The 17,087-nt window shown below is 40.1% G+C and overlaps 1 protein-coding gene across 1 annotated transcript in view; it reads right to left on the bottom strand.

Annotated features, from left to right (window-relative positions):
• Nucleotides 1-17,087, bottom strand: part of nrg3b (neuregulin 3b) — a gene marked incomplete at its 5' end in the record, with an annotated part of 199,605 nt that overhangs the window by 31,573 nt on the left and 150,945 nt on the right. Inside the window, one exon of the mRNA XM_080517790.1 lies at nt 1,552-1,625. Within this exon, the coding sequence (XP_080373916.1) occupies nt 1,552-1,625 (74 nt within the window). The remainder of the gene's footprint in view (nt 1-1,551; nt 1,626-17,087) is intronic.

A 17,087-nucleotide genomic window follows, 5' to 3' on the forward strand; every position in this document is an offset into this window, starting at 1 on the left:
CTGTGAAGAGAGATTGAAGGGTATAATGGAAAATGCAGTTCAAATCACATGGTTTATCTCACGACGACATCTTGGTTGGCCAATAAAGAAATCCGCTCTTGTGATGCCTACTTTGTCTCAAAACTGAATTAGGCTTTTTTTTTATCGGCTTGCTAATTACTTACATTGGCAATGAAATCAAAACGTCACATTATGAGTGTATGCTGGTGTAATTAACTTTGTATGACTGAAGTAGCTACTATAGCAGCTGAAAGCAACTGTGGCCTTTTGAGTTAAGCACTACGACACACTGAGACATGATCGGATACGATAAGCATGCACAGTGCAGTGATTAACTAGTGGTTCTTTCTGTGGCTTTTGGATGTTCTCCCTATATGCGCATGAGTTTCCTGCAAAAAAAACATGCATTTGAGGTTAATTAGCATCTCTAGACTTAAACCTAAGTGGTTAAGTGGTCTACAATGGAGAGTCATAATCAGAGGAGCACCGGAGATTCATTCATGGGGATTCATGAAGCCCTCTTGATTTTAAGTGGTATTTTAAAAATCGAAAACTACTAAGTTTAAACATTTATACTAAAAGTGTAACATTTATTTTGAAAAAAATTCATAACTATTTAAAAGTACTGTGAGGATATGGCCGCGTTGAATGTGAGCATGCTGTCTGCAGTGTGTAAGTAAGCAGTGGGAAATAAAATGGCAGCACGTCCTTTAAGAGAAAGATGAATCAGTCAAAAAGAAAAAAAAAAAGAGTGCACCAAGAGAAATACGTCGAATATTGTGTCGCAGAAGCAATGGACAAAATTAGACCTGAATACATTGTTTGTGGTGAAAATGTGGAGAATGAAATTGGGTGTCGCCTAAGTTTACAATGATAAAAATTTGGGTCCCTCAGAAAAAAAGGAAGATGGATGGACATATCTCCTTACATAACCAAAGCCTGGAGTCCCGTTCAGCCCAACTGGGGTTTAATGTCGAGAACAATAAACTTCGGCTCATTGTGACCCTCAGTGGATTTAAGTGGACACACCTGGTCTGCATCTTATCGACTTTTTCCTTACTTCAGCTGAATGTAATCATTGGCTTTCTGTTCATGATGGAATTCATGAGAGTTCATGACTGGACAAGACTGTTCATCCATGGCATAGATGAAGAATGGAAGCAGAAACAAGCAAAACAAACTTTCCATCCTTGTTTGGTAAGCAGTTTCATTATTTTAAAGAGATCCTTGTTGCTCCTTGAGCCATGCGAGGCTGATTGAGCTGTGTATGAAGAACGAGAGAATTCACCATACATTCTTTCTGAACTGAAAAAAATACAACTCTGAAAATCTCACAGACACACGTTCTTGGGAGATATAGTTCCAACAGACTCATACGATCATGGTCTTTAAGGGTTAATAGAAGTCTTACTTTTGTATTTATCTTGACTGATGCGATATGCTCTGAGTCATGTAGCTTGTACTTGTCCTGAATTGGTTTTCATGTTGGAAATCGATAAATCAAGATTGAGAATAAAAAAAAAAACTAATAAAAAAGAACAGAGAGCGTACTTGGGTCTGACAAGATAGCATCTGTCTTGGGCACAAACTGGTCACAGCGTAGTCCATGGTAGCCCTCCTTACACCTGTGAGAGAGAGACAGAGAGAGAGACAGAGAGAGAGAGAGAGAGAGAGAGAGAGAGAGAACAAGATTTGAGATTAGAAGTAAGACACACCAAGCAGAGAGTACCAAAGTCCAACAATCAGCTGGAGAGTCTTTCAGATAAGGGAAAGTGGCGAACAGGAAACCTAGACAGAGGGATGAATGGACGGTGAAAAGTGGCGTGCTCGCCGAGGACCGAGGTAGAGGAGGGAGATACACGGTAAGTGTTAGGGGGAAGAAGAGAGAGAGGAGGGAGGAAGGTAGTTTGGGCAGGCCTCAGCGGCGTCTGCAGCCTCACTGATAGCACATGACTGACAGGAATGCGAGATCCCAGTGGAAGAAACAGGGGTGCCAGGGATGGAGAGTAGTTGGTGCGATGCAGAAGATCTACTGCAGAAGTGAAGCTGACGTGGTTGGAATGCTCATATAAACAAAGTCCTGGCACAGTCCAAGTAGTTGCCTTCATCATCATATAAATATGTTGCACTGTCGATGCCTGCAGATCCCGCAGCAACTGTCATAGATATAGACGCTCAAATTATGACATTTGATGTCTGGCTGTTGTGATATTCTAGCAATGCCATTCACTTTTTGTGGGGCAAATACTGTGGAGAAGACAAGTTAATGAAGAATTCTTGCAAATGTTCCTCGAGATAAGCTCAGTTGATGTGCTGCATGCCGACATGTAGCCCCTGAAAAGCTATTAAATCTCCCAGGGTCTTCTCAGATAATCACATTATTTCAATTTTATTTTCACATAGTATATAGTGGATGGGTATTTTTGTTGTTGTCTTTGATTATTTTCCATTGAAAGCTGATCCTAACTTGGATGGAATGTGTATTGAAGATGGATAAGATTAAAATCTTGTATCTTCTAGGATTTCGTTTCTCCTGGTTCTATGATTTGTGAAAAGATGACTGTAGGCATGTCAGTGCATGCGTGTGTGTGTGTGTGTGTGTGTGTGTGTGTGTGTGTGTGTGTGTGTGTGTGTGTGTGTGTGTGTGTGTGTGTGTGTGTTTCAGCTCGGATCAGCCTTGACAACATAAAACAGCATTTAAGTCAGTACTTAGTGAACTAGCACTTCAGTCAACCTGTTATTTTTAAATCAACATCATATGTCGAGATATATATTGTGGCGAGCGCCGTGGAAGAATTGCTCTGACTAGAGACTGCTATTTGCCAGCTGATCAACCAGAGGCTTTTATTTTGACAACACGAACACCGCAACCGGAACTTCATGGCGGATGACACTCCACACAACGCCTTCATCACTCATGGTTGCAAACCAACATCTAACAAACCAAAATAAACTAGATAGAATAATTACTCCCTGAACTGAGGAACAAAAACACAGCACAAGCACAATCAACACAACAACAACCCCAACAATAACCTCCAACAACACATAACATGAATTCCCATCATGCCTTGCAGCGACCACCTCTGTGATCGCTACAGTATATATGAGTATGCCAGACTAATATATGAAGTGAATATATTTAGACTAATTAGTATATGTTATTCTTATCAACTCCTGCATTATGTTATAAAACCGGATATAAATCCATGAATATACCCTGAAACAAAACATATAAAGTATGAAAATACCACGACACCAATCTGCTTGGTGAAATCCTCAGTATTTTTAGTCCTGAGGAGACATTTTTTGTTGTTGTTGTCATCTTCAACTGTGGCCATAATGTGCACACAGTCAGTGGGATGATCCATCTCGCTACTCTTTTAAGGCTTAACCGGGGACAATTGGGGGATTTACTTTGATGTGTCCATTCCGACATTAACTTGTACATGACTGAGCGATATGTTAGGATTGTCTATACTGTCGCCATCAGTCGATGATGCATTGTTTGGTAAACCGCATTGGCTTAACACTCCCACAGTTAGCCATCAATATCTGTCAAACGCTCTTCCAGCCGCTGTCACAGATCGCACATTCACTGTAATGTCTTGGATGAGTGACAGGTAGAAGTGGACTATTCAGTCTTGCTCGGCTTGGCTCGACCTGATAGCTTGAAGAGAAATGAAAAAAATAACCAAACAAAAAAACCCCAACAAACAACAAGGGAGTTATGTAAAACAAACCGAGCAGCAGTGGAGATCACAAGTATGTGGCTGGGATCTAAGTGAAAACTGTGCTAAGCCTGTCATAAGTCTGTGTTTTTACATCTCAAGCTGCAGTTACAGCTTCATTCGTTGCGAATGTCCCGGCCCAATATGTGCAGCTTCTCATCTCTCACTCTCACGAGCGGCTTGGAGCTGATGGCGATGTAAATGCAACCGCATTTAGACGTTCATTGGTGCACATTTTCCTAATTTGCACCTGTTTGGCGCTGCCACGGCTCCGGGGGAACCTGCTGCTGCAGGGTGGAGGAAGGAAGTTGACTTGCAGGCTAAGTGATGCTGATCAAATTCTTCCCCACTGACAGTAAATATTATGTCATTGATACATGTAAACATCTGGATAGATGAACTTATGGTTGTAAAAGAGAATGAAAGACTTGATCAATATGCTTGAAATCATGCTGTAAAAAAAAACCCCAAAAAAACAAACAAACCCGAAAGAGTCCGTTTCGATTGCTGAGCTCTGTTCCTTTGTCCCTCATCAACCAATCACTGCAGAACACAGCTGGAAACACTTCAAGAGAACGAGTGATTGGCAGATTGATTAACAGATTGAACCTTGCAATTCTGGCGTTATCACAATAAACCGTGCTACTGTTATCGAGGAAGTGAAACCTTATATGTCGACAAGTGGAGAATATTTATTTACTTGCCCTGGATGTAAAGACAGTGACACCACCACAGATTCATGCAGGTATACGCCACACATGCTTTCATCTCAGTAATTACTTTAATTCAGTAATTACAGGCTAACTTTAGAATAATGGACAATATTGTTAAGAGTGTTTGGAATCTATTGATGGGAAAAAACCTTTGCTCATGTGTGGTTCTGAGAAAACAAATAATTTTCTTACTGTACACTGTACTCAGTGGTGTTGATTTGTCAAACATTTAAAAATTATAATCGGTTTGGAAACATTGAATAGAATAGAATAGAATAGAAACGTATTAATCCTGGAGGAATTTTCTTTAATTCTCAGCATATGATTCATCCTATTACCAGGAGCAGTAGGCTGCCATATTATCCATCAAATGGGAGCAGTTTGGGGGAAAGTTTCTTGCTCATGGACACTTCCACATGTGCAATCGAACGTGCAGACGTCCGACTGAGAGACGCCCACTCTACGTACTGAGCCTCAGCTGCCTCCAGATCACGAATATCAGAGATATCCTCCACTTATTCTATTTTTCTTTTTAAATCACAAAGTTCCCTTTTGGATAAAACCTCCAAGTAAGTTTTTATAATGAAAAATCCATAATTGTGTCAGTTGTTACGCATAAATTACGAACCGGCTTTTAATGGTGTGCAATAAGGGAATATCCCACTTGTTCTCCATCGCACTTTCATTCGAATAATTGCTCTATGTCTGTCTGAAACAAATCGTACGAGGTTGACCTTTGAATTCTCAAAATTGTTAATATTTGGACTGAGTATATGAAAATACTTTAAAAAGGTGTTTTTTATTTCCAAAGTAAGAGACAAATGCTGGTTAAGCATAGATAAATATCCTAAAAAAAAAATTAATGGGAAACAAACATTACCATTAATTAGCATGGATTTAGAGGCAAGTTTGTGGAGGACTGGCTGGTATTATTTTATTATTTTTATTATCAATTTCGTGCTGAATTTGAAGTTTATTTTCATTCATTCTTCTCTACTCGCTTCAGCACTGCTCAGGTCGCAGGGGGGCCGCAGCTAATTACAGCAAACACATGGTAAAAGTCCATCACAAGGCTAACAAAGGGAGAGAGATGATTGCACACACAGCTCCGGGCAATTTAGAGTCACCAATTAACGCAACAAGCTTGTCTTTGGCTTGCAGGAGGCAGCCACACAAACCCCGCTTGTGCACAGGGAAAACATGCAAACTCTGCACAGGAAAGTGAGCTGGCAGCTTTGAATCACGGATCATTCTGCACTATGCATGCATTGCAATTATCATACTCATTATTAATGAGGCTGGTTGGTGTAAAATGAAGGAGAGTGGGGAAAACAAGTGAAATGCGAGTGGCCCTCATGGTGATCAGCGCCCCTGACAGGCTGCGGGGCGCCGTCGTTCATACAGCCATTTTGCGTTATGTGGCAGTAAAAATCTCTCTCTGACGGCACCTTCAAACAGTGGGACTCATCACAGTTCCAATGATGTGTGAAAAATACCCTCGAATTAAACCCGCTAAATCTTAAACCTCAAACTCTTTGTCATTTCTTTTCCAAAGTAATAAGCAAAACACACAAAACACCCATAGTTCCCTGCTCAGGAAACGAAAGAGGGATGAAGAAGTTGATTCTCTCTTGTCATTGTCTCTCCCACAGCCAGACTTCTGCCACTTAATCAGCCTAAAAAATGACTAATGCAAAACCCCAGTATTCTCTAAACTCTCTCCCAAGTCTTCCTTTCTTGCGTGTCTACACGCATACACAAGACTGTGTCGCTTTATGTCTTGCAGAGCAACACAGACCGATTCTAGTAGATTTTTATTTGGCCGAAGCTTTGGGGAACAAAACAAATAAATAAATAGTTTAGTCCAAAACTATAGAGTTGGGGAGAATGTAAATACCATGACCAGACAGAAACCTAATGATGATTGGTTTTGGAGCCAGAACTGGTTTAATTATTTAATTGCATCACGCACTTTCAGCAGCAGCAGCAGCAACGATTTCTGCTCTGAAGACCATTGGCTCGCTTCGTGTGATCATTGTTCACGATGCATTGTATAGTAGACAAAAACACAAAAGAGAAGCAAATACAATTTAAGTGATATGAAATAGAAGTCTTGAGTAATAATGCAAAACAGCGTATCCATCTGAAAAAGCATCTTTAATCAGCACGGAGATAGACCATTAAACATGATTGAACGTTTTGCTGTGAAATGGAATATGCAAAATAACATGCCATATGATGTGTTAAGCAGCAGTCCAAATGACTAATGCAAAGATATCAGATTAGTGACCGAATTAACACTGCTTTGTGTGGGAGACAGGAAGTCGGAGCTCCAGTGGGAGAGGGCTTTGGAATAAAGAGAGCTGCAATGCAGAACTTAATCTCACAATGCATGTTACTGGCAGTCACGTTTTTTTGTCATAAAAAAAAAAAAAAGTATCGGACTCGATTCGAAAAAGTCTGCTTCAACTTTACTGTTGAATTCCAGGCATGCCTTTGTTCACAATTCAACCATAAACCATCTATTGGGCGTAAAGAAACACAGACGTCGGCAGGAGAATGTTACGCAAACATCCAATAATCCACCTTGAAACCCTGGGTGGCACCCAAGATGGCCAGTCAGATTTCAAGGGTACATGATCCCTCCCCTCCCATCGCTCGGCACGGCCCGAGATCACACCTTCCATCCCTGGGCGTGAGCCGAGATGTCTTGTTAGTATTCTGAATCGCAAACCCAAAGGCAGAATGCCTGTCTGGCTATCTGTTTACGTCTGGGCTTGCTTTCTGTTTGTCTACGTCTCCATCTCTCCCCTCCTAGCAATCTTTGTAGTACTGTGAAATAAGCTCAGCCACCCCTCAATGAGATGCAAACAATGCTTTGTAAATGTGTTTGTGCGAACATGGCGTTGAATGTCTAAATGGATGATAAACAATAAGAGATAATGACGTGCTTGGAGTGTGCGTTTGGGTTTCTATCTCCAAAGGGGAAACGGGAGAAAAAGAGCTCGTGCTTCTGTGTGTGTGTGTGTGTGTGTGTGTTTGTGCATTGATGTTTAAATAAGGACACGTGGGAGAGGGAGGGACATCTCAATGTAAACTCTGATGTGTGTGTTTGTGTACGCGGTTCGGAGTACATATGGAATCCCTCCCCCTCTCAAGTATATGTTTCTGTATGCTGCAGTAAGTGCACGCACAGGCAGCATGCGTAAGACTTGAGAGCATGCTTTTCTTTTCCCTCCTCCTGCTTCAGAGCTGTCTGTGACTTCCCAGCTGCTTTTAACACATGTTCCAGTCACAGAGAAAGCACACCTCTGAGTCTGGAGGATGACGGAGGGGTGGGGAGCTCTGCCTCATAACTAATCACCATGCCGCCAGTTAATTAGCGTGAAGAAAAATGGAGGACGCTTTGAGTGCGTGGGGAGGGGAAGAGAGGTTCAAGGAGGAGATAAGGGAAGAGAGCGCAATCATGTCAACTGAGCTTTCGTTTACCTTCTGACACCCGTGCATATTATCTTCCACATGTCCTATAAAATAACCCCCATTTGCTATTACTGGTGATGCAACATGGGAGGTGCTGAGCAATTATTGAGTCGATTAACTCAAAGCTTTCAACTTATTTTTGGCAGTAGTGTTTCTGTCTGTGAATGGCGTTTTTTTCTCTCTCTCTCAAAAGATTAATTGTGAAACACAATCTTTAAGGGAGGAGTAAGTTAGCTTCTCACATTTAACAGCACATGTTGACAGCCGCTTGAAATCACACAGGCAATTTTACTGCTCAGCATGTGGGCTCCAGTGAAGCTAAAGTTGGAGGATTTGAGTTAAAGACGCATTCATGACCTTAAAAGCAACAAAGGCACTGTTTTTTTACAGATGCAAAAATGTACTGCCGCTCTGATCTTTAAGCTTTCTGTTACGTGTAATGTAAAGAAAACGATCTGAATTTGAGCGGTGGAAAGGCTACTGAAGATAATTCCAAGGAAAAGTACTATTTATAAAGAACTATACAAGTTATTTTTATCTGCATTAAATATTTTGGGTTTGACACACGTTCTCCCTGTGTTCGCATGGGCTGCGAACCATGTACCGCGGCTTCACAGCACAGTTTAAAATGATGGAGTCGAGGATAATCGGTGACACTGAAATGGCCTGTCAGTTTGAAAGAGTATATATGTGAGCGCCTGTCTCTCTCCGGGTTTGCTCGGTGACAGATCGGCGACATGTCCGGGGTGCACCCTGCTTTTATCCCACAGTCAGATGCAATCGGCTCCTGCACGATTGCATTGGATTAAGTGGCATCAAAGCTGGATCAATGGATTAATGGATATGTACGTTTGAGGAATTTTCTTTTTTTGATACATATCCAGTTTTTTGTGGGGTTTTTTATTTTCAAAAAGGGCTTTGGAGTCTATACTTTTTGTTTTTTTTTAATAATTAACTTAAAGGAGCCAAAATGTCAAAAAGTATTTGAATATTAATTAAAAATAGGTGTGTGTACTCAACAGTGACATTAAAATAGATTACCATAAATTACATTTTATAGACTGTCCTGGTGTATAAAATTAGTATCTAAAAAAAAATACAGCTTACTTACAATCATTTGAACATAATCATGACATTTGTTATCTAAACCCTGGCTAAACTCTAATCTAACAGAATAAACAGGTTGAATGTTGAATGTGTCCTTTCAGAACATCTCTTTTATTCGAGCTCAGAAGCTGATTGGGTTCATTCGTAACTCGAGAAACTGCTCACTCAAAATGTTTTAATTACATCTATAATCAGTGGCGAAGAGGCAAACTGCACATGCTGTTTCACAACTGATAGTGAATGGGCCTTGTGGTGAAATTGTTTTCTCAGTTGAGTAATCCAGCTCATCAATTATCAGCAATTCAAGCAGAAACTAATAATAACAACAAAAGAATGAGCAAATATTAATATGAAATTGTCTAATTTCTTTGACTTTTTATTGCATATCTAAAATTAAACAAAGAGTGCCAGTTTTTAACTCAACACACACATGGCAAAGAAATAAACTCATCCTCATGAATATTTACTATCAATTTATGCAGATGTACATAGCTGCTGATCAGTAATTCATTATTTAAGGTTGGAGTCTAATGTATTCTGATATATTGTGAGCTGAAAACGCACATTTCTACCATTTTAAAATGAGAAACAGAATGGTATCTTCAAGGGCAGGAAGGGACAATTTTAATGTCAGGGCCCTAAAAAATATTATTTGTACTAACAACGAGTGATGTTAAACTGATGACATTTGTCAATTAATGCCAACCTGACACCACTGCAGTCTGTCATATAGTTTGAAGCACCAGTGTTTTAACATGCTCATAGGTTCAGTCACAATGAGAACATATTTGATCAAGTGTAATTCACCCTAAATTACACAACTTGACCATTTTGTACCAGTTGGAATGGTGAAATGAAAACGGCAATGTTTTTATTTGGTTTGTAATTTTTTTTTTTTTTTGCAAAATACTGTGCGGCCCACTTATGAGGGCAAAATAGAGGCTATTATAAAGCAGGTCCTGGCCCACTTTTGAGAAAGCTTATATTTTTGGTGCCTTGATTGAAGTTTGGTTGACCTCTCACTGCAGCACAAACCAAAGGCCTTACAACAAACTGAAGCGACGGGCGGCATGAGCACTCACAAATGCCGTGGTTTGTTTCCCTGCACATGTTTTAAGTTGGTTCTGGGATACCTGCTGGTAAAACCACCCGCCTAAAGAAATATCTCACAACAAGTGTTGGGCGTGTTTATATGTTGGTCAAATATGCCACTGTTAATTCTTTTTTAAAGTGGCCACTTAAAGACTTTACTCTTGAAATCCCTGCCATTTTTCTTTTTTGACTGAACCCATCTGTGTTCACTGTGGCTGAACTGTGGCTTGTCACATCTCGTGCGTTTGCACGCCCACATTAGTGCACGGGTGTGCTCACACTGTCAAGTGAGCGAAAGATGCAACGCATGTGCAAAATACTGGCCACTTTTGACATTTAGCGGTCATCTCATGGCCTCACATCTCAAAGGACAAGGAGCCGCTGCCATTGCAGGTCCTACATGTTGGATGATGAGATCAAATGTCACAGTTGATCTCATCATGCTACAAGTTGGATGATGAGATCAAATGTCACAGTTATTATTTTAAATAAGTGCTTTGCTGCCGAAAGAACTAGTTCCTACCTGATTGCTGCGGGATACGTTTAAGTGATGCGTCACATGTTAATGCACTTGAATAAAATGAGTAATAAACACTGCGTTCTGCTCAGACTTGGTAACCGGGAAGTTAACCTGACGTGTGTGTAGATATTTGAAATCATGTTGCGCAAAACCATTTTTTAGTTCAATTAAATGACTCCCTGGATGTGACTTTCTTGAGTCACACTATCAAAGCCAATCATTATTTGGCAGCAGGGGTTCTTCCCACATTCGGAGGACACATTCATTCCACTGCACCGAGTCTTTTCACTCACTGCCACGCCTCATATGGCAAAACCAACCGGTCCTGTGGATGTTGTAAGTATTACTGAATTGGGCGTTACCCTTGATTTCCATAACTTGACCTACTAGTCATGCATAATATCATCAAGATTTGCATATGCATTGAAGCACACACGCAATGTGGCATTATGTTAATTGCGAAATATCAAACATAAATTATTTAAATTCCATCCACTCGGCACGGTTGGTGAATTTGGTGGTATTTTAATTTGTTCATTTTTTTGAGATACAGCACCTGCTGCAGTCCATGATGCACTCCTTCAAGATTATAAATACAGCATGGGAGGGGGCTGAGGGCACGCAGCTGATTTAAGCTGCATTTGCTTTCCGCCAAAGCCTCATTTTCACCACCAGGAAGGTCAGCACGACTGACGGAAACCTATTCAACATAAACGGAAAAAACCCACACACAAAAACCCAGACCTCCAATGATCCAATTTCATTTACAAAAAGTACATCCATCCCTGCAACACACATACACAGATTCACTTTCAGTATCAAAGCCGAATCAATGTCTGACACCTCTGTCATTGTTACTGATGGGCTGGGGGGAATGAATAGGTAAGAGTTGGCAACAATCTGCCCAGATACTACAAAAGTAAAAAAAAAAATAAACCCATAATACAAGGCCAAAACACTCCCTATGAAGACTGTCTTCTGCCTTTATCAGATCACCTATACATATTCCTTCCTATCTGTCTTTCTCAGCAGTGCAGCTGGGAAGGCGTTGTGGATGAGATTTATACCTTGAGTGAATTTGATGGATGTCTATTACTGCATGAGTGCTGTTTATACACACACTCACACGCACACACACACGCACACACACACACACACACACACACACACGCACACACACACACACGCACACACACACACACACACACACACACGCACACGCACACACACACACAGGAGTGATATACAGCTGCCAGAATTGTGTCTCTGTCTGAGACTTTAAAGCTGTACAAGGTAAAGCGAGGTAAATAGCTGTCACAGAGGAACTTTCTATTCTCATAAAATAGTTGAAAATATGTGGCTGTTAACATAATGTTATCATAGAAGTTGAATAATTGACGCTATACCTTTAGGTAACCTTAATTATCTTATTGACAAAGCATGTCATTATTCAGCTGATTCATTGGCTGGGCACACAACAGTAGCATGTGTATATAAACTGCTATAATATTGTGATTATACATACATATATTTATATAGCTTGGCATATTACATAAACAAACACCACTACAGTGAAGAGGAAGCATCATTAGAGCTGTTTTTAATGAGCCGGCTGACTGCTACAGTAAATACACAGTGAGGAGTTAAATAAGGTGATCGTTCCCTCATTTCATTATCACCCCTTCTTTAGATCTCACCCTGAATACATTTTTGCCTGGTAAGTAATGTTTACAGTATAATACATTTTCTTGAGCTGCACCCTCGTGTAATTGCTTCTGCGATGTCCCAACTTCGCTGAAGGGATCATTACATTTCCATCAGCTAAAGACAGTAAACAAGGGTGCCGCAGTCATTTCATTCATCAAGACAAAAAACAAAAACACGCAACCTCGCCATCAAATGTCATCTGATAAAACCAGCTGAGGGAAATATTTTAGTGGGCACATGGCACAAAGGGAGACACGGCACACTGTGTCCTGGTAGGGTCTGTCCTATCTTCGCTCCTCCAAGAACTCATTAAACTCCTGGAGGATGAAGACGTCCCGGCCTGTTTGCCTCGCACATCAGCGGGACAGAAGCTGGGAGCTGGCACTGTATCATGCAGGAGTGTGCACTACATCATCACGGGGCTCCCAGGCAGCGAGCCTCTAACAGGTGCTGTTTCAAAAGACTGGAGATAACCGAGAGAAAGAAAAAAAAAGGGTGAGGAGAGACAGACGAGAGAAAGAGAGAGGCGGGTGGAGGGGGTAGGTCCTGAAGGGGATGTATTCATCTTCGGAGATTTCTCTTCACTTTCTCTATCTCAATGTATGCAAGTACATTAAAAAAAAAAGCACAATAGGAACTTCTGTTTTGAAGAGAATATTACTTTAAACCTCCCCCATGAAGAAGAAGGATGACTTGTGCCTGTACTCCATATAGGTGAAATATGCATGAGATTTGCACTTCTAACCCTGCATAATACCAGATGTCTACATCATGTACCGTTAACCCCTCACCCTCTGCAGGCACAGTTTATTATTTTTGTCACTTTGCTGATTCATAATTCAGAAGTTTACAGGGAAAATGTTTTACTTCCATACGAGACTAAAAGCAAACACTGGCGGAGGAGTGCCTATTTTTAGATGCATGAAACTGTTTCTATTGTGTGTGTGTTCTTAGCTTTGGTTCTGTTGTTTATTTTGCCAATATTGTGTGAAACCGTGCTTGAATTGTACACCTTTTATGCCTTACCCTTACAATGTGATGCAGGTGGGAATTTGGAAAAGGATCAATAGGGAAATTCCCACTTTGAAAGACAAAATACAATTCAGCACACCAAGAACCAAAAACATAATTTTAAGGTTATTTGGTATGGATGCATGTGTGGACAGACATTTGGTATATTACTATATAGAGATTCCTCTTGGAGCTCGCCAATATTTCCCACTTTCCGATGGAGCTGCAAGTTGTACAGCTTTGAGATGTACTTTCCCACTTTCTACTTACTCCTGAACACACCATGGAATGAGGAACGACTTATACAAGAACACTCACAAGACAAATTGATATATGTGATCTGATCTGGGAGCTTTGCATCAAGTCACTTCAGCAGCATGGTGACAACACGTGGATACAAATGAAATATTTGTCTCAACTAAACTGGATTTTATATTTTTTTGGTTTATTTTTGTCAATCTGAGTGAATGCTTGACAACGAAAGGTACAGTCGTAAGGATTTGGCCAACAGAAGAACCTACACGTATTCTCTGTGCATTGAGAGACAAATATAAGATAACAATAAAGGAGTTTTAAAACATTCTCTTTATCCTTATGTGGGGTTATTTGTATATCTTCCGTGTCTTAATTCCAGTTTTACTAATACATTGTCCTATTTACATTTTATTTGCATATCTTATACGTTAAAGCTTATTCATGCTGTTTTTAATCAGTTTTGCCTTGTTTTTCTCCTTTAATTATATCAATTAATTCAGTTAATTATATATATATTAATTAATTCTTTTTAAAGGCTATTCTAACCCACTACTTTATCTCAATTTTAATAATCCCTTGTAAATATTTAGCACTTTTGTTTCCTTGTCTGGACTTATCAGTTTTCCTGTGAACCACTTTGAATTATACCAACGTGCATGGGAGGTGCTACATTGATTGACTAGCCTTACTGTTCTTAAAGATGCCAATGAGTTTATGAGAATCATCAAAACAATATTTTACTGAACCATTCGGGACGATTCAATGACTTTTATTTGTTATTATATTGTTAACAGCGGTCGCGGCACAGTTATCTGGCCAGCAGCATATTACAGGTTTAGCCGTCAGAGGACATAATGTGATTATTAAACAGTAATAAAGAAAGACACAAGAGGAAGAGAAAAGACCTCGCTGCTAGTCAACGAGGTGTGCAGAAGCTAATCCCCTTCGATATCATTTACGTAGCCCTGGAGGAGCAGAGTCACTGAGAAAGTAATTAAGTCTTAACCGTTGTTTAAAATCTAAACAATGGATTTAAAAAAAAAAAAGAAATAGTGCTAACATGACTCAATGCTTGGGGATGAGTAAGTATGAATTTCACTTTATTGTGTGATTCAAGTGTGCTGAAGGTGCCAAGAGTTGGAGCAGCATCGGCACAGCAGGAGCGAGAGGAAGATGAATAATTAAACCCCCTCCCAGTAATGGCGAGGTGAAGATGTGTGTAACATCATAGCCTTGTCTGGACACATTATGTTAAATGGGAAGCTTTTGTCTTTGAGGTGGCGATCTTTGCAGGAGATCACTTGCATGTTACATGAAAGAAACATGACTTTGGTGCTTTTAAATCTCGAATTTAAAACGTGGAGCTTCTTATAGACACAAGGGAGAACTTACGTACACTTCACCAGGCATTTACTCAACACGCTTTCAACTATATATGAGGTAATAATCATGATTCTGCGAGTATGACAACCATTTCTGTGTGCTTAGATAGCACTCTTTATAAAGAAATACAATATGCCTTTTTATTTACTCAGGAAATTTCTGAAAGCGTCAGTTTTAATCTTTAGCTCCCTTCATTTCCCTTGAACAAAAACAATAACACTGCTGTGAACTGTGAAGAAATTGCCTCCATCGAAGCTATGGATTCAGTGTGTAAAGAAATATGATGGCGTCTTTTGGATATCACAGGGTGATAGGGATGTTATTCTGCACACCAGCAATTTAGTCTTAAAGGCAAAGGCATTGCCATTAAAACATGATTATACTGTGATTACAGGATGAGCGAGAGCAGAGAGGAAACAGTGCTATTGTACGACGCACTTAACTAACTTGACACAAAGTGACAAGATTTCTTCAACACTGTTGTTATCTGCGTCCCCGGGAGCCAAAACATTAACCCCTGGAAAAGCATCTGACTTTTGAGTTCATATTTTCTTTATATGGAATACAAAGAAAGACAACAAAAAAGCTCACCGGCTTCTCCCTCCTCACACGGATAGCCTCTGTGGGTGAAAAAGACCTCGTCTTTGCATGGGATGCTGAAGTTTCCCCCAATGAACTTCCTGTCACAGTGTTGAAAATGCACAACGTCGAGTGAAATTTAATATAGTGACGTATTATTTGTGAAGAGGATAATTTCTCCACATTAAAACGTTACTCAGCTAATCAAGGATGAAAAACCTAATGAAATTCCTCAACAATGTAAATAATTTGCTTCAGCTTGAACTAAAGCCACCATTATATTAATAACAAGGATATTTTCAATGCTGATGTAATGTGGTCAACTTACAATGACTGGAGTTTATTATGAAGGAGTTTCTATTACAAGAAGTTCACAAGCTCCTTGCTCGAGTTACAGAGCCTCGCATATGTTGATGTTTCGAAGCAATTCCCATTAAGTGAGTGTGACAAAAAAAAAAAAGAAATGAGCCTTCAGTGTGTCAGTTGAGTCTTCATCCAGAAGCTTCTACACTTTCTTTCTGAGCTGCGTTCTGTTTCACGTCAGATGACAAAAAGACAGCAGCAAAGATGACAGACCCTGCATTCATAAAGCCAACTTCCCTCCTGCGACTGCTGCATAGCATGCGTGCATCCGTTGCATTTGCTATGGAAAAAAATGCATAAATGGATATGCATTAATAAGCAAGTTTTGTACCACATGCATGGAAAGTCCAGGGGAAATCTTAACCCAAATCTTTCAGTCATATTCCCATTGAAAATTGTTGCTAATGCGTTCTTGCATTTTGTGTCTCCAACTAGTCACGAGATGTCACGGCCCACTGACATATGTGCTTTACATACTTCCTACCGAAGCTTCTCTGAATAATCATGTGCCCCTGTGTGGGAGGTACTCAGGATTTGAATGCCGGTATTTACATTTATTTGAATTTTGGACAGAAAAATCACCGTTTAAAGGTCTACCATAAGACACGGTTTAGTATATATTATATTCACTGTTTACATTATTTATATTCCCCGTACAAGTCAGACGATATATTGTATACAGTATAATGGGACAGTATTATGAGGCACAATTTTTACATAAGAAATTGGTGAGGAGCTCTGACACCGTGAATGCCCTCGGGTGCCGTGAGTGAATACTACTAGCATGCGCGCAGGATTAGACCGGGGTTTTGTCCATGAACATCAATGAAATTAGTTATGCCCATTTTCCCCTTTCTCGTCTTGCCCTACATAGTGAAGATATTTTTTTATTTATTTTTTTACTTTCTGGGGGATCACTCTGCTCTGTGATGCATCACAGAGAGCAAAAACCACAACGCCAAGGAGCTTCAGGTGTTCACACCGTTCTGCATTCATATCAAGAGCTCATCAAAGAAATGGGGGTTGAGTTTTTGTCGACTGATAGCAGAGCCGGTCGTTTTTTTTTTTTTTTTTTTTTTTTTTGCCCCACTTGTATTTCCCAGCAGAGACGACGCAGTATTTTTTAAGCTTTTTTTTGTGTGTGTG

Source organism: Blennius ocellaris, assembly GCF_963422515.1.
Source record: "Blennius ocellaris genome assembly, chromosome: 21".
Lineage (NCBI taxonomy): Eukaryota > Metazoa > Chordata > Actinopteri > Blenniiformes > Blenniidae > Blennius > Blennius ocellaris.